This window comes from Callorhinus ursinus, unplaced genomic scaffold (assembly GCF_003265705.2).
Source record: "Callorhinus ursinus isolate GAN/ISIS: 27379988/994484 unplaced genomic scaffold, GSC_fseal_2.0 scaffold64, whole genome shotgun sequence".
In the NCBI taxonomy this organism is placed as follows: domain Eukaryota; kingdom Metazoa; phylum Chordata; class Mammalia; order Carnivora; family Otariidae; genus Callorhinus; species Callorhinus ursinus.
Window position 1 is genome coordinate 3,279,995 of NW_027397126.1, and position 27,372 is coordinate 3,307,366.

The following is a 27,372-nucleotide window of genomic DNA, read 5'->3' on the forward strand; positions in this document are numbered from 1 at the left end:
GAAAGTCACTTTACCATCAGTGTGTTACATTATCTTCTACATAAAACACTATGGAAAACAGTACTTCCCTAGAAAGTATTTTAGATTTTGATGCAAAATGTGAGAGAAAACAGAGAAAAGAGCCCCAATAGCACAATGATGTGAAAAGGGCTTTTTATTCAGAGCCACTAGACCTTATAAAGCAGTTCTGCTCTTGACTTTATCACTCACTCTGCTTGATGACCATGGCACTAACTTAATTTCTCTGGGTTTGCTTTCTCCATCTGTAGAGCCAGCAAGTTGAACAGATAATCTCGCAGGATCTTTCAGTTCTATGTCTATGATTCTGAGTCAAAGGACTACTACTATTGCCTTGGATCCTACAGGGGGAGTTACAATTTTCAATCAAAGGACTAGTCACTATCCTGGGCACAGGTATGAAAACTTCTGGTTGATGACAGATTTTCTGCCATAAGGTTCAAGATGAACAGGAAATAGACATTTTATCCAAAGACAGAGTGTTCTATAGGCCAACAGATACATGCTGATCAGGCAACAGTTTTCACTCATTCTGTCCATATTTTACATGTTAATCTCCTACTTAAGTATAATCTGTATACATTCGCTACCTCAAGAGAAATCACACATGTGTTTGAAAACCAAATGTTAAATTTTTAAAGGAAGGGCATAATTTTGTTTCAGGTCCTAGGTGTTCACAAACTTGCAGTGATCCAACTGTCACTAACATTTTACATCTGCCTTGCCAGGCTACGTGAAGAAGTAAGGAAAATCTATCAAGATCTGTCAATCTATCAATTATCTGCCATTTAGCACCTAGTACCTAACCTGGTCAGCCAAAGGTGAAGATTAGCAAGCTAATATTAGCAGAATGAGGGCGACTGGGTACTAGGGACTATAGAGAGTGCTTTTACGTATAGAACATCAGCTCCATTTCACTGTGGAGGACATACAGACTTGGAGATTAATTTGGCCAAGGTCACAAAGCTAGTAAATGGTCAGGCCAGGAGTGTACTTGAGGAGCTCCCCAGTGGAACAGAAAGAGATACAAACGTCATTCTAGGATAGTACCCTCCAAAAGAATGTAAATTATTTAGAACCTAGTCCAAGCACTTAAGAGAAATTCAGGAAGATTTGGGCAAGTAAATAATTCCTAGTTTTAGCACCCTTTAAGGCTTAACGTAATATGTATCATCAACAGGCACTATGAATAATAATGGAAAGCAAGTGACTAATATTTCAGCTATAACAAGACAGAATGATACTTTTTAAGAAAAACAGCCTTTTGGTGGAATAATTACCACAGTTGGTATACAGTATAGGTGCACATCCATGTATGCATATATCAATAAACAAGCTTCCTTGGAAGCATAAATAAGTGCATTATCTGGCTCACTATATGAATCACTACATGTATCTACTGAATTAAAAAAAACCACTTACCTTAGATGAGACTATTCTATTATCACAAAATCTTTGTGCAATGTAAGCTTCTGTTTCTGAAACTGGATGATTGCCAACAAACACTGTACGTGTACCAACTCTTTTCTCTTCTCCAGCACACTGACCAAGAGAAAGGGAGGAAAAGTCAGTTTCTTATCACATTTGTCCATGCTTCTACTGAGCTCAGAATTCTTGCCTAAGCACATCTGACAATCCCCTAGAGAGACAAGAGTACCAGGGAGGGGAGAAAACCTTGTTAGGCTACTCAAACTCCAGGAGCTCTTGGTTGCTGACTTACTGAAGATTAGTGGAAGGGTTGCTTGAGACAACTCTTCTGAGGCCAACTTTACTATTTTAAAATGTTTAAATTAAAAGAAATCCTAGAAATAAGTCAATCAGAGAAAGACATTTATCATATGACCTCACTGATATGAAGAATTCTTAATCTCAGGAAACAAACTGAGGGTCGCTGGAGTGGTGGGGGGTGGGAGGGATGGGGTGGCTGGGTGATAGACAATGGGGAGGGTATGTGCTATAGTGAGCACTGTGAATTGTCTAAGACTGATGAATCACAGACCTGTAACCCTGAAACAAATAATACATTATATGTTTAAAAAAAATGAACAAGATAGCAGGAGGAGAAGAATGAAGGGGGGGAAATTGGAGGGGGAGACCAACCATGAGAGACAATGGACTCTGAGACACAAACTGAGGGTTCTAGAGGGGAGGGGGGTGGGGGGATGGGTTATCCTGGTGATGGGTATTCAGGAGGGCATGTTCTGCATGGAGCACTGGGTGTTATATGAAAACAATGAATCGTGGAACACTACATCAAAAACTAATGATGTAATGTATGGTGATTAACAACATAATAAAAATAAATAAATAAAGTTTAAAAAAATAAAAAAATAAAAGAAATCCTAGAAAAACAGTATTTTTACTGCCATTTTTCTTTCTTCCACAAAATCTCAACCATCACCATCATAGCAACACACTCCAAAGGTCAGATTGGGAATATTTAATTTATCATACAACAACTACTGAAGACCATCTTGCTAATTCCTTACCAGAGAACACAAAGCAGAATGCAAATTATTTCTGAATGGAAAATAATTACTTCTAAGTATAGAGAAATAGAATGGCTGTCTTTTATTTTATTTTTATTTATTAATTTTTTTAAAGATTTTATTTATTTATTTGACAGAGAGAGAGACAGCGAAGAGAGGAAACACAAGCAGGGGGAGTGGGAGAAGGAGAAGCAGGCTTCCCGTGGAGCAGGGAGCCCGATGCAAGGCTCAATCCCAGGACCCTGGGATCATGACCTGAGCCGAAGGCAGACACTTAACGACTGAGCCACCCAGGTGCCCCTAGAATGGGTGTCTTTAATGCTGATCAACTATTTCTACGAAGAAAAGTTGTAATTCTTTGGTTTTACAGGAAAGACATCCTTTGTGATTTCTCAGAGCCTACTGTCAAAAAGTCCCATTTCACACACTATATCTCTAATGCCCCTTTTATTTTATTTATTTATTTGAGAGGGAAATGGGGGGGAGGGGCAGAGGGAGAAGGAGAGAGAGAATTCCTGAGCAGGTTCCACGGCCAGCACAAAGCCTGAAGCAGGGCTCGATCTCACAACCCTGAGATAATGACCCCAGCTGAAATCAAGAGTCAGTTGCTTAGACAACTGAGCCACCCAGATGCCCCCCACTTTTACAATTTTTTAAAAGTAGGTTCTAGAAGTTCTAGAATCTAGAAGTTCCAAGGTTGAGCTCCATTTTACCTTACTTTTTATTTCACTGAGGCTTTACTCCATTTTTTGTTTTTTAAAGATTCTCCAAGTTTATTTTGCAAATTTTTTTGCATTTTATGTTTTATTGGCTTACAGTGTTATAAAGAGAAAAATGTATACAATTTTGAACACTGAACTATTAATCATTTTCACATGAATTCAGATATACTTTATTTCTAATTGACCTTCAAATGCAGCAGCAGCTCATGAGTTTAGTTTAAGTATTCTTGCTACCCTATCCTACCCTGTCACTGAGTCAGGGTTCAAGATACAGATACATATATAAATACAAAACAGACACAAACAAGCCTTTTATAAAGTGAACAAATCTTTTATAATGTAAGTAACGGTTCCCTTTTGGAACTTTCTATATCCAGTTCATGCCTTTTCTGAAATTGGGACATTCACACTTTAATTAGACACAATCTTCATAAAGCAAAGTGTTTATCTCTTTGCAAACTCAGGTAATTCTTGAGAGCAATATTTTTCTTATTGATCTGAAAAGAACACTGTGAAGGTCAAAGAGGAAAAATCACTTCAAATGATCAAAACAGGTCTGAAAAATAATATACTTAATAGTGTAGGGAGAATAATTTTAAGTATAGATTCTATGAAAATACTGATATTCAAAGGAATAGCTTTGGACCCATTGCCAAAAACTCAGATTTTTTTCTCAGTTAATTAAAACCAAGAGTATTTAGGAAGATACATTAAGTCCTTGAAGTAAGAATGAAAGGATTGTACAATTCAATTTCTATATAAATGACTGAATATACAAAGTATAAAATATAAACAATAGTGTAGCAAGAAAATAAATTGGCAGAAATAATTACTCAACCAGTAGCAATAATTAAGACCACCATTTGAAAGATCTTCTATACACCAAGAACGAAAAAAATGTTGTTATACGATTTTACAGCATACAACTGAATTCAATTCTAATTCATTACTATTATACCTTTTTCTTCTTCAGTATTAGAGGACCCACATCATCTCCTATCAATTCATTTTGTTTATTACGTGACCCATCACATTCAGGAAAGTCTTAGAACGCCAACATCGGCAATAAGCTGCTTTAGTAAGACACAAATCTTCAATGTTTATTTCATTCACCACTTTGGAATTTTCCTCTTGTATTTTAAGATTAATCAAGCTTGGGGGTCCTGGGTGGTGCTGCCCATTAAGTGCCGGACTCTTGGTTTCGGCTCAGGTCATGAGATAGAGCCCTACCTTGGGCTCCCTGCGCGGTCCCAAGTCGGCTTATGTTTCTCTCTCCCTCTCCCTCTGCCCTCACAAAACCCCATGCTTGCTCTCTCTCTCTCGCATACATGTGCTCTCTCTCTCTCTCTCACATAAACAAATAAATCTTAAAAAGATTAATCAAGCTATTGTTCTGTTGCTTTTCTTTGAGAGGAATGGACGGATTGCAAGGCAGCTAAGTAGTGCAAGTACACTAAAGAAAGGCAATAACCGAAGCCATTCTGAAACTGTAAGCTGAGTGAACCAGTAATGCTCTCGGGGACAGGGAGCTGCTTTAGATACGGGAAGCTGCACCTTCATGATGTGGGCCCGCTCTCCAGCACCATCCTCTCCGCCAGTGACCACTCCTCTCTGAGACCCACCGCTCTCTAGCTGAGCTGCCATGCCTCTACTGTTTTCTTACCTTAAATCAGGACAATACACTTTTTAAATTTTTTTTTAAAGATTTTATTTGTTTGACAGAGAGAGAGAGACAGTGAAAGAGGGAACACGAGCAGGGAGAGTGGGAGAGGGAGAAGCAGGCTTCCCTCAGAGCAGGGAGCCCGATGCGGGGCTCGATCCCAGGACATTGGGATCCTGACCTGAGCTGAAGGCAGATGCTTAACAACTGAGCCACCCAGGCACCCCAAGATATTTTTTAAAAGATTTTTATTTATTTATTTGACAGAGAAAGAGATAGCAAGAGAGGGAACACAAGCAGGGGGAGTAGGGTAGGCAGAAGCAGGCTTCCTACTGAGCAGGGAGACTGATGCGGGGCTCAATCCCAGGACCCTCCTGAGCCGAAGGCAGACACTTAATGACTGAGTCACCCAGGTGCCCCAGGATAATATGCTTTTAAAAAAAGATTTTATTTATTTGAGAGAGAGAGGACGGGGGTGGCGTGGGGGCAGAGGGAGAGGAAGCAGCAGACTCCCCACTGCACAGGGAGCCTGAGGCGGGGCTTGATCTAGGACCGTGTCATGACCTGAGCCAAAGGCAGACTTTTAACCAACTGCCACTGCACCACCCAGGCGCCCCTGGGATAGTCTCCTTTGATAGTACTATATTACCATGTTTGAGACAGCCATATATTTAAGTCAAAACAAGATAGGAACCAATATCCACGTACATATTTCCATTATTTTTTAAAAAGATAATTCCTTAGCCCAGAACGTTTTAAAGTATGTAGGGTCAAGGATTTTCCTTCCTTTCAATGATCTATTTAAAAGCCAAAGATGTAATAATCCTGACCCCAAAGTAATCATTTTAAGCAAGACTCCTTAGGGATTGCAAAATTCTCCAAATGTCTGTTTGGATGTATTTCAATCTGAATTTTTGTACCTTTTATCAATATTATAGGGAAAATGATTTTTTAGTTTAAAAAAAGGTAAAAATCAACCAAAAGTATAGATAAGACCTCTTGACTCATCATTTTCATTAAAACTTATTAAATAATTATTTAGTGGGGTACTGCTTTCAAACTCTGAATCAATCAAAAAGTGACTGGGATAAATTCAAGTAGGAGAGATTTAGCGCCCCACCCCCCCACACACGGGAACTTCTGGAATTCTAACCTGGCATGGGTGATAGAATCTCTATCCATGGCAATGTGGAAAAAGTAAGTAACTGTGGTAGAGAGCTTAGCTGTTTACCCACTTGCCCAAAGACAGGGTATTATTAGAACTGACTGTACAAGGTCCTTCTCATGCTAAGACTCCATGGTAAATTTTCAGACAGTTCCTGGTTATTGTTCCAATAAACAATACCTTTATCAGAATGGCAGCTACAGGGAGTGCCTGGGTGGCTCAGTCAGTTAAGCATCTGCCTTCAGCTCAGGTCATGATCTCATGGGTTGTAAGACCCCCGGCATTGGGCTCCCTGCTCAGCGGGGAGTCTGCTTCTTCCTCTCCCTCTGCCCGTCCCCCCTGCCCCTGCATGCAGTCTCTTTCTCCCTCTAATAAATAAAGTCTTAAAAAAAAAAGAATGAAAAGAATGGCAGGTATATACATTCTGATTCATGGACTGACTTCTTTGTTTGCAACTATTAATATACAAGGTCTGACATGGTTTACTGATAAGAGCACTAAATTTTCCATAATCTCCATTTTGCAAAATGTAAACAGAAAGTGAATACACCTTGCTAAAGTATAGCTCATTCTGCTTCACCCTTACCCTCACCTTCTGCTGCAAGTTATGATCTTTGCTGTAGTCTCTACAACAGACGTGAACCTTATAATGTACAGATCTGAGTTACAGAAATTGTCAAATTACTTGCCAATTCTGCATATACATATGTATTTACAACCTTTAATATTTGTATGGTTGTTTAGTTTTTCACACAACCAAGAAGAGGCTATAGAGTAAATAAGGAAGAGTTACCTTTTATGCCAATTCTCAGATCATTCTACAAATGGAAAGGAGGAAGAAAGGGAAAAGAGGTAGAGGGTCAGTGAAGCGGGATGTTTCCTGCGCTGCTAATATAGATTGTTCCCCTTGGTTAACAGTGGCCACTGATTAGCTTAAAACAAAAATGAACTAGTAGTTCCTCAACTTTGAATTGTCTTCAACTTTCTTCTCTGGCAGGAACAAGCTTAACACAATTTTTTAGGCACTTAATATTTTTATGAATGCCCTACATTTGAATGGCATTTACAGTTTTACTAAAGGCTTTCCCCATACATTGTGTCTCTATACATTGTGTCTCTGATCACTTTCAAATAAGGCCTACGTGACCTCTATCTCTATTAAGTTGGAGAAAATGGACTGAAATTGCTGTGTAGGTTTGGGAGGCCAGGGGGCGGGGGGAGCTCCTGGCAGTGATCATGATGATGAAAAGGGGGCCCGAGAGGAGCTGTCATGTCCATTCCTGAGCATTTTTTTAAAAAGGGCAAAGTCTCCCCAGCCCAGGCAGATTTGGGTTTGCAGCTGCCTGGGACTGGGGCTGGAGTAGGGTGAAAGAGGACTTTTCCATGCCTGCTTCACCCTAAAATCTGAAGAACCTGCAACTTCTGGTGGAATTTGCTCTTATAACAGTTTAGTTTGCATAAAAATGGCAGTGCTGAACTCATGCGTAAATTTCACTGTGATTTTCCACTTGCTGCCAATGCCGAGTGTTAAAACAGTGGTTTTAGGTTCCTGTGATTGTGAATAATGTAGGTGCCTTAGCCAGGGCAGAGAAACTCCAAGTAGGAATTATAAAAAAATTTCCCTTTTGGATGGCACACGATGTTGTCTGGAGTGGGAGTGTATGATTCCTGCCACCTCATAATGAATTTTAATTCATTAAGAGTCCATCCTGTGTTGAACTGCTTCCCATCCAAATGTCCTTAGAAATGGCATTTTTAAAAACTGAAATACGCTGGCATGGATTCTATTTTAATGATACATCATACACTACAATAAAAAGTATGGAAAAATATTAAAAAATATACTTATAATATACGAGTTAACAGAGAGAGCAATTCTGTTTTTTTCCTCAAGATAAAAGCCACCCTTTTGTGCCCTTGATTTATGCTTCCATTGTATAAACAATATTGTGGGGGGGGAGGTACCAAAACATAGTATCTCAATAAAATCAGTGAAATGGCACTGTTGTTCAACTAGTACCATCTTAAAATCCCATGCCTTTGCTTGTCATAACACATAAAAAGCTGTTGAAAGTGTAATTTGTTTCTTGATTGCCTCTAGACTAGTTACTCAATAAGAACTGAGAGAAAATAGACACCTCAATGTAAGACTGTCACTATAGAAGCTGGCACAGAATCTAAAGCAGGGCTCACATCCCCACCCTTTCCAGGTGCTTGCAGACTTAAAATTTATCACTTAGTTATAGATCAGTGGTCCTTAATTCTGGCCACACATTGGCTTTAAACACAACACCAATGCCTCGGTCTTTATTTAATATTCAATTTTTCTGGAAGCTCCCCAGGTGACAATACTAATTTGCAGCCCATGCCTGTGAAAACAGCTATACAATCTTTCACTTTGAATTAGTGACTGCTCTTACCTAAGATCCTACAAGTTTTTAGTATACCAGCCATAATCCCACATTTTTAATTTAAACAATTTGCTTTTCAAAGCATAAAAATACAAATAACCCTCAAACAGTGCCCCCTCCAATCACTTTGAGCTGTTCACAAAATGAGATTCTCCTTCAATACTTATTTTGCCTGTGGTTAATCTACTATCAATTTAGATCACGGATAATGAAAATTACAGGACTTGATATAATGCAAAGCTACTCAAGTCATCAGCAAATCATCACTGATGTCATCCCTGGCAATTACGGCATTGTTTTTATTTATTTTTATATTTAAAAAAATTTTAAAGTAAGCTCCATGCCCAGCATGGAGTCCAACATAGGGCCTGAACTCACAATTCTGAGATGGAGACCCAAACCGAGATCAAGAGTCGGCTCAACCTTGGGGCACCTGGGTGGCTCGGTCGGTGAAGCATCTGCCTTCGGCTCAGGTCATGATCCCAGGGTCCTGGGATGGAGCCCCGCGTTTGGCTTCCTGCTCAGCGGGAAGCCTGCTTCTCCCTCTCCCACTCCCTCTGCTTGTGTTCCCTCTGTTGCTGTCTCTCCCTGTCAAAAAAATAAATAAAAATCTTAAAAAAAAAAAAAAAAGTCGGCTCAAGCCACTGAGCCACCCAGGAGCCCCACAGCATTATTTTTATTGGTCATCAAACTGCTCTCTATTAAAGCAAATGTTAAGTATTTGCTCAGAAATGAACAAAAACGGATTATTAAAATTCTGAAAAGCCTGGCAGTGATTTAAAACTGTTCTCTGGGGGCGCCTGGGTGGCTTAGTCGTTTAGCGTCTGCTTTCAGCTCAGGTCATGACCCCAGGGTCCTGGGATCGAGCCCCGCATCAGGCTCGCTCCCTGCTTGGCAGGAAGCCTGCTTCTCTGCCTCTCCCCCTGCTTGTGTTCCCTCTCTCACTGTGTCTCTCTCTGTCAAATAAATAAAATCTTAAAAAAAAAAACCTGTTCTCTGCACCCCAGCCCTAAAGCTATTTTCTTTTATGAAGCACTAGCATTTTTGAAGGGCATAATTAGTCTTAAAAAGGTCAAATGAATTCAAAATTCAAAGAAAGAACTAGCGTTTCATCAAAACTTCAGGTGTCTACTAAAATGCTCCTAAAAGTCAGTATTTTCTGTCCTAGGGTTGGAGGGGTGAGGTGCAGGGAGGAGAGCACCAGTGCCAGGGAACATTTCCAATGTATTAAGCCTCTTGGTTAAAATTGCTACAATGTATTCAGTGATCACACTGCTGAGGTTTCCAAGCCCACTCCATTATAACAAGCCAAGAAGAATAATCTTGATGTGTAATTGACAGTCATAACTCTAAAAGGGGTATTAAAATCACACTTTTCAGATTTTGCTTTTGCAGCATCTTCTTAAGTGATTAAGCTGTCTCTCTCCTTTGCCAGGGGTAGTGAAGCAAGACCAGGACAAGACATTTTGTGTTGTCTTGCCTTTAAAGCTTAATTATGGTCATATTAACAGAAAATCTCAAACACCTGATCAAAAGATAACTGAATATTCAAAGTATATCCTGAGACACAAAGATTGTCTCTAATTAGGCATTACCTGATGGCAGCACATTTAACTGAATAGAATCTGCTATAAGAAATGGTTATTAAACCCCACAAAACCAAAAATCTAAATCAGCAGGCACAATGCTTAGGACTTGGGTAAGAACAATGCCTTTGGAAACTCAAGAGTTAGACTTCAATTACCTAAATGTGATCCACTGAGCAGTTTAATTTCACCAGGGACAATTCTAAGTGTTCTCAATCTGATACCCCTCCCCACCATGTCTTTACTCCAAGAGTCTTTAGGATGGCTAATAATCGACAGATCAAAACTGCTGTAAGCATTTAGTAATTCAAGACTCTAACAGGAATTTTCTTAATGATTCAAAGATTCCTCCATTTACAGAAAGTAACCTGAGATTCTTAAAGTTCTGGCTGGGGCTCAGCAACTCCACTTTTTCCTTGTTGACAGCATTTCTCTTACCCTAGAGCTTGACAATATGCACACAAACTTGAGATGAACTCAGCATACAGGTCTATAAGGCTTGAGAAGTTACTTTTTCACTTCCACCATCCATAGCTACATACCACCTTGTATTCCAAACACTTAACAAATTTCAAAAAATCTAAATAGAGAGGTACATAACTTCTAAGGATAGGAACAACAGTGATGCTGACTGATAATCCTGCTAAGCATTTACCATAGCCCTGGGGAAATGGATAAAAATGTATATGCAAATAGAAAGCAACAAGGCCCCAAGACCTCAAAGCCCAACCTGGCTGAAAAGCGATCAGAATAAAATATAGATCACAAACCTTAGAGGCAGGAGGGAAAGATGGGACCATCTGCATACCGACATGTGAAAATGTGCTAACACAAAGGCAGCTAAATCGCAGAGAAAACGCTGCAGATTATCAAGCAACTTGTACCAACCCCTGTGATCCTTGTGAAGTTTCTCTGAATACGGGAAGACAGCCAACTGTGGCTTACAAGTCTCTGTACCTCCAAGGGAGGCGGCAAAAGAAAGCACTAGAAGGTTGGTTTGTTCCTTAAGACTCTGAAGCAACATGCTGGTGTCCTGGCCTCTGTTATCACACCATTTGACATCTTTTTGTTACTCTTCTCCCAACACCTGATTTGCCTTTGTAACTTTGATTTCAAGTATCGTTTTAAAATATTAGTGTCTTGCACCACATAGTATTTTTTTTCATCTTGTAAAGTTCTTTTCTAACCCATGCCTACAACAGATGGACCATGACAATAAGTGGAAGTAAAAATCAAACTTTAGACAAAATTTCAATTGAACTTTGGGTTCTAGTCAGGTAAATAGTTTAAAAGGAAGAGATACAATCTAGGCATTCGCTATGATACACTGAGTCACCCCACCACCAGAGAGTGACTATTACTGTATGTTGAAGTTTCAAAAATGTATAGCAAAATATATATACATGTGTGTATATATATATATACACACACACACATATATAGCCTAAGCAGATGGTTTTTGTGAAGTCCCTTAGGGCTGAAGGATTTTTTTTTATCACTTTTTAGAGCTCTCACAGGTAAGGAAGTTTTATCTCAGCAGCAAACAGTAATGCCTAACAATGGCAAGGAAAGGAACCACTGGATATTAGGGTGATAAATGCCTTTACCAATATCTACCTAGAAGAGACAAAGTCTCATCCAAATACCACTTTCTAGGTCACCAGAGAAGAATTTTCATTACAGTGTAGGAAGAGATAAACCCTGGCTAGAGCAAAAAAATACATTGTAAAAGAGGTGTCTGAAGTCCCGAATGGGGTTTTATCTGCCATTTTAATGATAGAATCATTATTATAAAGGTGATGGTAAGTTTCTAGAAAGGGTCTAACAGTTCAAATGTATGCTGGAGTATGTCCAGTGGAACCAATGAATGCATTTCCCCCCTGGTATTGTTAAATATTATACAGAAAGCAAACTAGCTAGAAAATAAATACCCAGGATGTATATGTAATTGGTTTAAATAGCACATCCAAGGCTCTATGTGTTATTTTAACATCCCCAACAAAAGAGGTAGGTAAAAAACAAGATTCCATTGTGGAGGAAGGCTGAGTTGAATAACCAAGAAAATAATGGGGAGAGGCTGAGTTGTGACTCAAGCCTCATAAAAGGTAGCCCCTTCTATAGTGAAGTTATTTCTAGCCTTCCATTCAACCATGGTCTTGTGGCAACTTCTTGGCTCAAATTACGTCTTTAAAGAAATCAGAACAGCACCTCTATAGGAGAAGGCTTTTAGGACAAGGTTTGGAGGGAACAGGAGAAGCAATAAAGACATGACCCTGGGAAGTATTGTTGATATTTATGCTTATATTATACACCATATTATATCCCTATGGCTTAGGTGAGCCTCCACCTTCTTAACAGTAAAGAACTTAAAAGACTGCCTATTGTAGGATTAACAAAACTAAAGGACTGTAAAGGATATTTACTTGAGAAGAGGATGAAGCTTGCAGGTACTAACCATGTGAATATTAAAATTCCAGGAACTGGGTCAGCAGCACAGAACTAGGCAATGGCCTCAACATAATTCAGGTGTAAATGTGTTATTTACAGGAAGAAAGTTTCTGGCTCTACAGAAGAGGTGCAGGCAATTCTGAGGTCACCCCTATACAAAGGGATGGGGTGAATTATGGCCCACTGGCAGAGAATGCTTGGCCCTGAAAATACTGTTCCGTAGCTTGCATGAGGACTACAGTTGGCCAGGGAGGTTGTCAGGGGGCATGTTTGCCCACAAGTGAGGGCCACTCAGGGAGTCCCCTGGAGGCCGCTGTCTATAACATAATTAGTCCTTCGGAACTGCTGATCTGACGTCATGGATGTAAAATTAGCAAGCCATTTCTCCCTTTGTGGCAGAGCATATGGTCACTGATGCTGTCTCTAAATCTCCCTTCTCTCCTCCCAAAAGCTTTGGATTCGAAGCTGCTGTGCACTATAAAGATTGGGTGCTGCTATAAATTTAATGGGTGACCTGTAATTATTCCTAAAACATGCTTAGAAGATTCATCATAAATTAGCAATGTGTAACTTTCAGTATATTGAATAAAGACCACATCAAATATTTATGGCTTCACTGCATTATTTATGTATATGATTATTTGTGTATAATAAAAATTGATTTGTGAAAAAATTTTAGGGGGCAGGAGGGGTGGGGGGAGACAGAGATGGAGAATGAATCTTTTTTTTATTTTTTAAAGATTTTATTTATTTATTTGACAGAGAGAGATATAGCGAGAGAGAGAGCACAGGGGGCTCTGGGGGAGTGGGAGAGGGAGAAGCAGACTCCCCGCTGAGCAGGGAGCCCGATGCGGGGCTCCATCCCAGGACCCTGGGATCATGACCTGAGCTGAAGGCAGACGCTTAACGACTGAGCCACCCAGGCGCCCCAAGGGAATGAATATTAAGCTGGGTGTGGAGCCTGACTCGGAGCTCCATCTCACAACCCTGAGATCATGACTTGAGCCAAAATCAAGAGTCAGACGGACACTTAACTGACTGAGCAACCCAGGTGCCCTATTTGTGAAATTTTAATATACCTTTGGGTAGTGCCAACTAGGAATGCCACCATAAGATGGACTGGGAAGAATATCAGAATACATCACACAATGTTCCCCAAACTGCAGTACATGGGACAATAATGAGGTTCCTCAGACAAGGGGAAAGGCTGCTCCTATAATCCTCCCTCCTGGGCAATGCTATTCCTTTTTCTTTTTTTTTTTTTAAGATTTATTTTAGAACAAGAGTGAGCACACATGAGTGGGAGGGGCAGAGGGAGAGAGAATCTCAAGAAGACCCCAAGCTGGGGCACCTGAATGGCTCAGTCGTTAAGCGTCTGCCTTCGGCTCAGGTCGTGATCCCAGTGTCCTGGGATCGAGCCCCACATCGGACTCCCTGCTCCGTGGGAAGCCTGCTTCTCCCTCTCCCACTCCCCCTGCTTGTGTTCCCTTTCTCCCTGTGTCTCTGTCAAATAAATAAATAAAATCTTAAAAAAAAAACAAAAACAAAAAACTGTTGAAGGGTGGGAAAGAGATTACATATTTGAGGACAAAGAGTAATTTACAAACCAATACACAGGAGAAGATAATGTAGTCAGGATGAAAATTTATTCATAGGCTTCAAAGTAGAAAAGGAGGGAAAAATAAAGGAAACACAAGTCACCAAGACCAAGGAAAGGCTCATGTGCCTTAAGGGTACTAATTTGGTACACTAAAAGGTACATTAGCTTTTTGGGGCTTTAAGGATGCCCATTTAAACCACCACACTGTCGATTTATTTATTGGTAACCTTTACATGTGAAAAAATGAATGCCTTCTCAAATGTGCCTATGACCCAAGGGAAACAGTTTATTCTTCTGATAAAATAGAATGAACTTTATGTCCTGGCAGTCCAGATACAAACCACCTCAAGTTAAAAACAGGTTAGGATTAACAGCCATTAAGAACAATTTTAAAAATTAATGAACCACTTAGAATTACAAATTTTACTTGTACAAAGGTTTTTTTTTTACTATAAAATGAAACACACGCAGAGATATAAAACCAACTGAAAGAATTTTTATTAGAGCAGACACATTCAAAACGTATGACTTCTCAAAAACAAGTACTACTCACACTGAAGGTCATACCACCCCCAGACCAAACATTTTTTTGTTTTTTACCAAATAGGACAAACAGTAATTTGAGGTTCTGTTCAAGTACATGATTGAAAATAGCAGTGAGATATTTCCAAAGCACACATAGGGGGTATTTAGAACAATTATAAGAATTTTACAGCCAACATTAAAAATACCTGGCAAGCTTTGAACAGGAAAAATGCTTTCAGCTAAATCATGAAACAGCACAGTGGTTGTAGCATTAAGTGATTGTTGCTCAGTGGAACACAGCAGATTAGTCGTGACGAGTACTCGATAATTAAATGTGCACAAAGACTCAATTCTCCTGATTGCAATGCATTTCACTCTACTTCAATTATAAAAGGCATATGCGTATGCAAATGTGTTAATACATTTCTAAGTCTCTTCTTACTCCACTTTGTAAACTCAGATATGATGTAAAACCTTCTAAACACCAGCAAAGAGAAAACAATTACAGCATTAGTTAAAGGTAGAAAAATGGCACCCAACGGAACACAGGTAATTCTCGAAGGTTAGAAATTAAAATGCATCTGCACGTTAGTATTATTACTGAGGGCCAATTATGGTGGACTGATGACTGTGGATGGGCAGGAATAATCTTATCGTGTACTTGAGTATTCTAAGATGGCCTGCTTCTGTCCCTGTTTGGTTCCCAGCCATGTGCTACAGTCTCTGCCCTAGACAAAAGGCAAGTAAGGTACATTTCTTCCCTGGGTGCTGGGCACAGTTAGCTTTAAAAAAAAAAAAAAAAAAAAAAAAGAGGAATAAAGGGAAACAGCAAGGGAATGGACAGAAGTATAAATGTGTTTGCAAGGAAATGGATAGAAATATAAATGTGTCAAAACAAAAGAAAATTACCTGTGATGAGAATATTCTTCTGCAAGATTGCATGGGGCTTCCTCATCATTCTCAATGCAACTCTCAAAAGATAACTCCAACGGGAGTTTGTAAGCAACATTATGGTGGGTAAGAGGAAAAGGTGGGGTTCTCCTAATAGTTGCAAGCTTTTCTTAAAAGGCAATGTACCAGAATGATGTTGGACACTGATTTTATGGATTTAGAATCCAATTCAGTCCAGTGTACACCTTTGAGCTTCACTGTAACTTTTCGTAATATTGAGCAACAATGTGATAAGGTATCAAAGAATGAAATATTCACTGCGAATAAGGGGAGGTTCATTCATGCATTTAATTAATTAAATTAGATTATATTTATTTGAGAGAGAGCATAAAGGGGGGGAGGGAAAGGGAGAAGCAGTCTCCCTGGTGAGCAGGGAGTCAGATGCGGGGCTCGATCCCAGGATCCAGAGATCACGACCCAAGCTGGAGGCAGACGTTTAACCAACTGAGCCACCCAGGCGCCCCTCATTCATGTATTTTAAAGGTAACATTCTTCTAGGATGGCTAGAATTTTAAAAAGACATGGAAAATAAAAAGTGTTGGTGAGGATGTGAAGATATTAGAACTCCCATACATTGCTGGTAGAAATATAAAATAGTTCAGCCTCTGTGGAAAACAGTTTGGTGGTTCATCAAAAGTTAAACAAGGAATTAAGCATGAGCCAGCAATTTTACTCTTATGTGTATACCCCAAAAGAACTGAAAAGAGGTGTTCAAACAAAAACTTGTGCATTGATGTTCATAGCAGCACTATTTACAAGAGTCAAAAAGTCAAAACCACTCAAATACCTATCAACAGATGAATGGATAAATAAAGTGTGGTCTCTCCATCCAATGGAATACTATTCAGGCATAAAAAGGAATGAACTACTGATACATGCTACACAACAGGAATGAACCTTATAAACATTACGCTAAGAGAAACCAGACACAAAAGGTCATATACCGTATAATTTCATTTATATAAAATATTCAGAACAGGTAAATCCATAAAAACAGAAAGCAAGTTGGTGGTTGTCAGGAGCTGGAAGGAAGGCAGACTGGGGAGTGACTACTTAATGGTTACGAAGTTTCCTTTTGAGATGATGAAAATGCTACAGGATATGACAGATTTGGTGGTGTCACGTGAATATACTAAATGCCACTGAATCATTTTTAACATTATTTTTATGTGAATTTCACAATAAAAAAAAAAGTAACACCTGTGCCTTATAGCAGGTCATGAGGCAAAATTGTTAATATAGTTGATGCCTCCATTCAACCAGTATCTACTGAGTCCCTACCACGCAAGATACTGTAAGTGATGAATAAAAAAACTGACACCGTTTCTGCCTTCAAGGAGCTTGGAGTGTAGTGGGGGAGACCAGATATTAATCAAATACTTACACAAATCAGCTAAGTAGCAGGAAGGAAGGCTACACAGTGTTCGGAGAGCTGACCCAGCCAGGACCACATGACCACCACACACAACACAAGCCTGATCAGACAGACCGCTCCTCCAGTCCCCGCTTTAATAGTTTCCCACTGATCTTAAAACTGAAAATTAAAATCCTTACTCTGACCTGCAAGGTCTTGCAGAGCCAGGTCTCTTCCTCCTGCTTCTCCAACCTCGTTGTGCCCCAACCAAGCCTCTCCGCCTTGTTTTCTCTGTTACAGCCCACTGGCCTTCCTTCCATCCCACTTCCATCCTTCCTGCTCCAGGGCTCCTACTCCACATCGAATACTCTTCCCTCACCCCTGTACCTTCTTAACCTGTAGTCACCCTTCAGATCTCTCAACTGTCACTTTCTCCTGAAAGCCTTTCCTGATGGCACCTCAAATGAAAAGAGACCAATAACCTTTTCTCCAAAGTCTATGTCTGCTACAGAGAATTTACAATGAACAAAACAAAATCTCAATTCAGCTTTTCCAAAAAGCCCTAACTCCAAGTCTCCCCAAAATTCTCCTCTGACATTCTGAAGGAATCCTTTGTGAATTCCTTGACTTTGCATAAAGTGTGTTTTCTTAAACCTTCTGATTAGTTTCAATAAAAACAAGGCAATGATTGTGACAATAAGAACTCTATATAGTCTACAGACACAAGCTCATTAAACATAATTCAATGTGGCTGGTTATTGTGATGCTTTGTTAACTGATTTATATACACTTCAGGCAATTTTATGCAGAGTAGTATTCAGATTCATCAATTCCAGTTGATTAAACAGTTGATTAAAAATGGGTGGTTATGGTCATTTCTGTTAAAAAAAAAAAAGTCAGGCATCAGGCCAGGAATATAATCCTCAATGTAATATTGTTTCTGTGAAGAAAATCAGATTAGACTTCTGTTACTTTGACTTCCATGAATATAACCTGCCATAATGTACAAGGACAAGTTGTAAAGGGTTTTCAGGAGGGCCCATCATCTAGCTAGTATGCACTGTGGAACAGAGAGGCTAGGTCCAAGGCAAACACAATTCAAACTGGCCAGCCATGCACTGTTCTCTTTTCAAGTCTACCTCATTTGATAATCATAAACTGGGGCAGGGTATTTTTTGCAGCATTGATTTCTCTGCAGGAAGAGCGCAGAGAAGTATCACTAACATGCAGAAAGTCCCCACACAAAAAAGGCTCTGCTAAAGCTGTCAAAGGACATTTATACAATATTAAGATTATCCTTATGCTTCTGGGAAGTGAAAATAAACTGCATTTTAAAAATAACATCTCAATGATTAACATATTATTTATATAGTATTTGATATAAGAATTAGTAATGAAGCTTGTGGATTGGGTTTACTAATAAATAAGTAAACAACAGCATGTAACCAGCACCACTATTTCTTGGATCATAGCTTCCAGTCTTAAAAAACACTATTGAGAAATCAACACAAAACCCAGATACCCTACTCCCACTGAAAACCAAGGCTAGTTCGTTTTTTTCAGTAGTTTTCAGGTTGATATGGCTGCTGGTACAATGGGCTGGGAAAGAAATCTATTTGTTCCAATGAAACTTCAAATAAGAAGATTAAAGAGCCACATTCAAGAGCGGCACAGCCATAAGGAAAATCTCTCCTTTCATCATGAATTTTCTCCCTTCAGTTTTTGCTATTCCTATGCTGAGACTATAGCGGATCTTTTGTAGAAAAACAACTCAAACAAACAAGTGGTATATTTCAAAATTTTTAGCCATTCTGATAGAAAGGGCAAAAAGCCAAAAAAAAAAAAAGTTAAATGCTCTGGAGCTGACAAATAGTGGAACCTAGTAAGATTTTTTTTCTTTCTTTCTTTCTTTTTTTTTTTTTTTTTGGTAAGTGGTAATTTCCCCAGGGGCGCCTGGGTGGCTCAGTCCGTTAAGCATCTGCCTTGGGCTCATATCATGATCTCAGTGTCCTGGAATCAGCCCTGTTAGGCTCTGTGCTCAGCAGGGAATCTGCTTCTCTTTCCCCCTGCCCCCTCCCCTGATTATGCTCAAACAAACAAACAAAGTGGTAATTTCCCTAAGGAAAAATCCTTCTTTCTTCCTATTTCCCCTAGTTACCTATGTTTCTGAGACTGGGAAATCTCAGGTTATAACTCAAAGAAGATGAGCCCATGGCTTCCTAGGCCCCCACAAAGCTTGCCTTGCCCAAAATACACGAGCACATTTGCAATTCCAGACCCTCTACCTGACCCCTCCAAGGTTACGTATCTTCCTTCCGCCACCCTGCCAGTCAACAGCTTCCCCCCTTCTTTTACTCTTTCACCATTTGCCACCATGGGAGGTCATTAGTCAGCAAGAAGGGGCAGACTGGAGTACATCCCAATCATCTAGCTCCTTTGTTCCCCGTGTTACCTCTCACTGACCTCTTAGCTGGGGTTGCACCCCAATTCCTGACACATAATTTCATGGGGTTGACCAGAAAACACAAGTAGGACATGAGAGAAGGAAGCATATAAATCCACATGTGGTACACTGCTAAGTAAACACAGAAGTACGAAGGAAGAATAAGGTTGGCTGAAATGCAGAGACTGACTAGGGCCAGATAGAGTTAGTCTAGGAAGATTTCCAGATTAATGCATGTCAGAGCCTTGGGGAACTTTGGCCTCTTTTAATCCAGACTATGATTAAATTCATTTTCAAATCTATTATATATTTCACATGTGCCATGTTCCAAAACTAGATAATTTGGATACAATGACAAGAGGATTTTATTTTTAGTCACATACTGTGCTTGGTTTCAGGGCTTCTCTAACACAAGCCTGACCTTTCCTATCCATTCCAACTACATTTTCTACTAGTAATCCTGGGCAAGAAGGTTCTGTTCCTACCAAACTGGTCTCCTTCCTCATTTTCTCTTATTATCTCAGTTTATTCCCAACCTCTGTTCCCCTGGACTGAATTTACCCGCATGAGTCTCCTTGAAAGTAAACTGAAGGTTCAACTATGCCAAATTCAGCAGTCTAATCAAGAGACCCTGTGACATATGGAGGGCTGTAGGTACATAAAATTGGCAAACCTTTACATATTGACTTTTCCCTCAAAGTGATTACCCACTGGTTCTTGGAGCTCTTTGTCTTATTTTCCTAGATGGACAGAGTGACAGAAGGATTACAAACGATATGGCTCATCATTTAACTAAACGGCCTGGCCCCAAAATCAGTGTATCATTTAGAGCCATTTGAGATCACCAAGTATCATCAAGCTATAAACTGAGACAAGAATATAATTTGATCAAGTCTAGGGTCTCAAAGTTTATCTCATAAATATCTTCTAATGGGTCTACTTTTGATATTCAAAAATCAGAGGCACTCTGACACTTTCCATCCTAATGACCTTCTTTCAGAGAGCCTGGCAATTACCAAGTGGTTTCAAAGTGGTTATACAAGAGATGAGGCAGGAAGACCAGCATACTGGCTGGGTGTGTGGGTTAGGGAGCCAGATACCTGGGTTCAAATCCTCGTTCTGTCCCTTACTAGCTAAGTGATCTTGGGCAAATTCCTTAACCACATTATGTCTCACTTTCCCTATCTGCATAAATGTTGATAATTTATGAGACAATTAAGAGACAGTGCCTTCAAACACTAAAGACGCAAATGTCAGTTGCTGTTATTACAGCACAGGGAAACAGCAGATTCTTTTGCTGCCACGAACCAGTTGCTTCCAACACAGATAAAACATATCTACATAAAAAAGATGTAATCCTAATACAAATAACTGAAATACATCTGCAGGGTTATTATACTTGCAATACAGTGGCACAAATGAAATCAACGTGAACATTTTCATAACCAGAATAAAAAGAGAGATACAATCTTTGTAAAATGGAAGGAGAGAAAGCAAGCATGCTTATAAAATCAAAGTGATCATGGATATTTAAGTGACCTATACCACACTGACCAGGTAATACTTAATTAGCTAGCACATGAGCATAAGACAGAATAGTACATTTTGACTTTACTTAGGATTTCAATGGAACTAGAAGACCTATAGGTCATTCACAATGCTTGCAAAAAGAACTAAAGCCAATTTCAGAAGGCTCCTCAAAGGTTATGGTAAATGACTCAGCTTAGGGTTGGAATTCAGGGAGAAACTGAGAGTGGAGGGCTCTGGCTTAAGCACTAGGTTGAAAGCAGAAATAAACAGCAAGTATAATTAAATGTACACAGCTATGAAATAGCACACGGCTCTGCAACACCTGCAATGCAGGGAAGGCTGGGTGCTGAGAGTGAGAGTGTGAGAGAAAAGCACATACACAGGCAAACGGGGTGAGAAAACCTCCCATCCTGCCCTTTAGTTGGGGTAAGAGGGCATGGTCGGAGCAGCGACCTGCTGTGGATAAAGAGAGGCCGGAAACAGCTGGCCTCAGACATTCACCTTCGACCACTGTTCCTTCACAATAAATCAAATGATATGTGCAGAGGGGGAGATCCCCTAAACCAAAGGTCTATCCTTTTCTAAAACTGAAACAAATATTTAAAGAGCATCAAAAGAACTAGGCACAGTGATAACCATCATTCCTATGCTAAACTTCTGCTTTGAAGAGATTTAGAGAAACCAGGGCGTTTGGGTGGCTCAGTCAGTTAAGCGTCTGACTCTTGGTTTCGGCTCAGGTCAAGATTTCAGGGTCGTGGGATGGAGCCCAGAGTTGGGCTCAGTGCTGGGTGTGGAGCCTGCTTAACATCCTCTCTCTCCCTCTGCTCCTCCCCCACCTCAAAAAAGTGAGAGAGATTTTGATAAATCACCATAAATATTTCTGCTTTTCCATTAATGTGTTTAACAGTTAATCTTTACAAATCTTTGAAATCATTTTTAAAACATGCTTTTGCTTGCCAAATAGGCTGTCCCATTCATTTTTGATGTTTGAATGCATTTGCTTTGGGAAATTAAGTTTAAGAAAGAAAACTCCTACAGCAAGAGGGAAGTTGTAGGTCTGTTGTGTGATAATCTCTATCATATAAATTTCATTATGAATCTTCCAATTTTAATGTGTTCTTCCAAAAGTAAATTTGTCTTATACATTTATATTTAAAGGTTTATAGTAAAGGAGAACACATAGCTTGACCTCAGCCTCTAGCTGTTACCTGGTATATAACAAACTGGAGAAAGATTTGCCTTCTTAAATAATACCCCCACCGCCAGAGTTCCTTAAGAGCTAAATTGTAAGATTTTGTGGTATCAGTGGCTATAAATCTCAGTAATAATCACCATTGGACTTGGTTTAGTAGACTGAAGTCTATCTGATAATCAGGATTAAAGAGCTAATCAAAACTGGCTTTGTAAATGTTTAAGTAAGGCTGGGTTCAGCAATTGTCCATGGCATAATGTAATCTACCAAGTAACTCCTAAGGTTTACTTTTGCCATCGTTCTTTCTTCTTTATAAATAAATAAATAAATAAATAAATAAATTTTATTTATTTATTTAAATGAATAAACACCCAACCACCCAGTTGCTATAGTAAAAACAGGATTTGGGTTCTGATGGTGACCATAAAATATTATGAAGAAATTCCTTCATTTACTCCCAGAATAAACATTTAAAATTTGTATTAAAAAAAAAAAAAGAAGAAAGAAAAAAAAAATCTAACTATGCGAGGTGGTGGATGGGTTAGCTAATTTTATTGTAATCATTTATTTTTTTTAAAGATTTTATTTATCCATTTGACAGAGACACAGCGAGAGAAGGAACACAAGCAGGGAGAGAGGGAGAGGGAGAGGGAGAAGCAGGCTTCCCGCCGAGCAGGGAGCCCAATGCGGGGCTCGATCCCAGGACCCTGGGATCATGACCTGAGCCAAAGGCAGATGCCCAACGACTGAGCCACCCAGGCGCCCCTGTAGTAATCATTTCTTCATATATACATATTTCAAATCATTATGTTGTATGCCTTAAATTTACACAATGTTAAATTTTTTTTTAAGATTTTATTTATTTGACAGAGACACAGCGAGAGAGGGAACACAAAGCAGGGGGAGAGGGAGAGGGAGAAGCCGGCTTCCCGCGGAGCAGGGAGCCCGATGCGGGGCTCGATCCCAGGACCCTGGGATCATGACCTGAGCCGAAGGCAGATGTTAATAACTGAGCCACCCAGGCGCCCCAATAATTTTTTTTAAGATTTTATTTTTATTTATTTAGAGAGATGGAAGAGAGCACTAGCAGAGGAAGAGGGAGAGAGAGAATTGCAAGCAGAATTCCCCGCTGAGCATGGAGCCCGACACGGGGCTTGATCTCATGACCCTGAGATCATGACCTGAGCTGAAATCAGGAATCAGACACTTAACTGACTGAGCCACCCAGGCGCCCCAGTGATGTATGTCCATTGAATTTCAATATAGTTGGGAAAAAATAAAATCTGAAAGTAACACAAAGTATACCATAACTGAGGATTTTGGCTGCACTTCTAAAACAGCATGTTTATTGTTACAATTTATAATTTGAACAAAGCAGATTCACATTAATTAAAATAAACGTCAGGGTTGGGGGCAAGACACACATAAACTAGAACTCTAGGCAGGCTCAGACCCAGACAGCATCTGCAGAGGGAAAAGACTGATGGGAGCAATTTCCAGGTCCTCCTGTGGCACTCCAGACTATTCATGTGGCATTTACTGCAGATGTCTATCAAAAAAAATGTGGGAACGCCCAAACCAATTATTTCAACCCAGGACTCTCGTCCAACTGCCCATCCTCAGCCTCCGCCTGCTCTGGCCTTCTTTTCTCCACCTCCTCTTCCTAACTCCACTGCTCCACTTGCCTCCCTTCCTCTCTCCTAAACCACTGATTAAACTGTGGGCTATAGCATCTGCCATCCTTGTTAATCAAACCCTCTATATCCTTAACATCAGAAAACCTTCCCTACAAATACTTGGCTTCCCGGAGACTGGCTTTCTTTTTTTTTCTTTTTTAATAGAAACATCACTTGTACTGACAAGGTAGGGCCACAATGGACAGCTTCCAGAACAGCAACAAGACAGTGCCAAGATAACAGAGTATGAAATTGCAGCAGACAGGTTAATACTCTTCACTCTCATCCTCTCCCTCACCACTATCCGCCCCAACATCCTCCTAATACTTCTCAGGCGAAGCCATGTCCTCATGGGGGCCTGAGAAAACTCTCCTTCCTCCATGCCCCACTCACATACAGTGAACAAAGGCCCACTTGGCATACATCAGGTCAATCTTTTAGTCCAGGCGAGCCCAGGCCTCAGCAATGGCTGTGGTGTTGCTCAGCATGCACACAGCTCACTGTATTTTGGGAGACTTGGCTCTCTTCTGAAGACTCTTGCCTCCCCATTGCTTATACGGTCCATTAATCCAACCTCATGAAAAGTCCCTCCTCCCTTGGGGCTCATGCCATCTAGAGATACAAGCATTTAACCCCTCTTTGTCAAGGATATCATGTCTCCTGGACATTTCCCTTCATTCATTTGGGTTACTGGCAGCCTTTCCATCCTATCTCCTGCCATTATCCTATGAAACTTTAATGTTCATGTGAATGGCCTACTCCATACTCCTTTCATAGTTCTTGGACTTCTCTATCTCTAGTGACCTTTACTATCCTTCATTATCTCTATCATGATCACATAGTGACAATGACCGTAGACTTTGAAATGTGGCTTTTAGTCTTACTCTCTCTATTACAACTCTTGCCACACTGTTGGAAATTCCATCATTCACATGGTCAACTCACCCAAAAAGCTAGACTTTTCAAGTCCCAGCCTTCTTTTGCTCTAAGGATCTTCACCTTTGCTCCAGTCAACTACTCTTTGGACAGACTAGGATTTGTTATTACCTCCTGTTTTACCTCTGATACCTCAAAAAACAACAGCTCTCTCTCAGCTTTTCAGCTCTGTCACTCCCACCACAAAAGCTCTTTAAAATCTCTAGTCTCTTGATCCCATCCCATTTGTCAAACTCCTTACCTTCACTTCCCCTATGAAGTCTGAACACCATGCTCAGTCATGGAACCCATTCTCTCACTAGCCTCCTCAATTCCTTCCCAAACTGGCTTTGTCCTACGATTGACCTATAAAGCCCTAAATCCAGGACCAATCTCAGAAACTGCTTTCTTTATTCCTGCATGAAGGAGTGAGAACTGTTTTGATAAAACCACACAAATATGAAGAATGATGCCATTCCAAATTCCTCAGTGTCACTCCACAAACCTACTTGTTCTTGCTCATCTCACTATCCACTTACACTAAATGCCCAAAGCTTACTACACTCCTCTCTATACAGGAGACCTTGCTCCTACACCCCTTTAAAAAATCAGGGTCATCTGGTAGGCCTTTCTTCACATTTCCTTGTGTGTGTACATCAGTTTCCTCCCCTCACTTCAGAAGAGGAAATCTCTTCTCCTGTTTAAGACTGCTACTAAAGAGCTTCCCTCTATGTTCTTGATCACCATGTTCCCATCTTTTTGCACCAATAATTATCCCATCTCCCCTATATTGTTAATCACTTCACATCTACTGTCTCCCCCATGGCTCCTTAGCTTAAGTATGCTAGGGTCCTTATTTTCTTACACTTCACACACTTTCCTTGACAGAAAACCCTCTTCCAGCCTTATCTCTCTCCTTCCCTACACAGGCCCAGTATTAAAAGTAAAGCTCCTTTAGGGCAGGGCTTTTTTTTGTTTGGTTCACCAGCATACCATTAACGTAGAACAGGGCCAGGCACATAGTAGGAGTTCGATAAATAACTGAACGAGTAAGTAGTGCCCTCAAAAGAATACATGCACTATGTCTACTTTCTCACCTTCTCTTCATTCTTTCAGCCCTCTGTCTGTAAGCTGGTTCCGGTGCCCATACTCCCACAGCTCTAACTTGCCAAATTGAATGGACAGTTCCTTATTTAGCCTCTCTAATACTGACACCATTCAACTATTCTCTCCTTCTTGGAAGACTGTTTTCTCCTTTGCTTCCATGACATCACACTTCCTCTTACCTCTCTGGACATTCCTGTTAAGTCTCCTTTGCCAAATCGGCTTGTCCAGCCCCCCCATATTAAATGACTAAATGCTGGTATTTCCCTAGATTCAGCCCTCAGCTCTCTGTCCTCCACCATTCTGCATACTCTCCCTAGGTAACCTAATCTACACGAATGGCTTTAATCATCATCTACATGCTGATGACACCAAAAAAGGTTTATTATCTTCAGCCCAGACCTCTCTTCTGAGCTCTACACACATAGGAAAACAATGACAACCACCGGCCAAATTTGAGGGCTTACCTTCCAAAGTATAATTCTACATTCTTTACATATATGTACTCATTTAGTACTCACAACCAACCTATTAGGAAGGTACTATTATTCTCACCATGTAAAGGTAAGGAAGTCAAGGTACAGAATGGAAAGGAACTTGCTCAAGGCCACAGAGCCAGCTAGTAAGCGGTAGAGCTGGTAAAATAGTGCTAATGAGTACTTTTCAAAATAAGAGCTTTATTGCTATATAATTCACATATCATAGAATTCATTTAATGATCCAACAGTTTTCAATATGTGCAGTGTTACGCAACCATCACCACAATCTAATTTTAGAACACTTTCTTTTTTCTTTAAGATTTTATTTATTTATTTGAGGAAGAGAGAGACAGCACAAGCAGGAGGGGCATAGGAAGAGAGAGAGAGAGAGAGAGAGAGAGAGAATCCCAAGCAGACTCCATGCTGAGCATGGAGCCTGACTCGGGGTTTGACTGATCCCAGAACCCATGAGATCATGATCTGAGCCGAAACCAAGAGTCAGATGCTTGACTGACTGTGCCACCTAGGTGCCCCATAATTTTAAAATATTTTCACCACCCCAAAAAGAAACCTGTACCCATTCATCAGCAGTCACTGATATGAGTACTTAAAAAAAAAAAAAAGATTTATTTATTTCAGGGAAAGAGAGTGAGTGAGAGGAGCAGCAGAGGGAGAGAATCTTTAAACAGACTCTCTGCTGAGTGCAGAGTCCAATGAGGGGCTCAATCTCCTGACCCATGAGATCATGACCCTGAGGTGAAACCAAGAGTCGGACGCTCAACCGACTGAGCCACCCAGGTGCCCCATTTTCAGTAATCTCTATACCCAATGTGGGGCTTGAACTCACGACTCTGAAATCAAGAGTCGCATGCTCTTCCAACTAAGCCAGCCAGGCACCCGATGAGTATTTTTAAGCTTTTACTTTAGAAACTTTAACGTTTTAAGATAATTATATTCAAAAAACAAATACAATCAGTTATGACAATAGTTTCTTTTTTTTTAAAAAGTACATATATTAGCTTTTACAATATAAAAGATTATTTTTTTTACGTTTAAAAAGGGAGTCTTCTACCAGGATTGGATGTATGCATACGCTACAACAAA

The 27,372-nt window shown here is 40.1% G+C and overlaps 1 protein-coding gene across 9 annotated transcripts in view; it reads right to left on the minus strand.

Moving 5' to 3' along the window:
- ATP11C (ATPase phospholipid transporting 11C (ATP11C blood group)) overlaps nt 1-27,372 on the minus strand; it is a 174,995-nt gene that overhangs the window by 93,223 nt on the left and 54,400 nt on the right. For all 9 annotated transcript variants that reach the window (XM_073885676.1, XM_025861532.2, XM_025861535.2 and 6 more), the window contains one exon: nt 1,441-1,560. In XM_073885676.1, the coding sequence (XP_073741777.1) occupies nt 1,441-1,560 (120 nt within the window). The remainder of the gene's footprint in view (nt 1-1,440; nt 1,561-27,372) is intronic.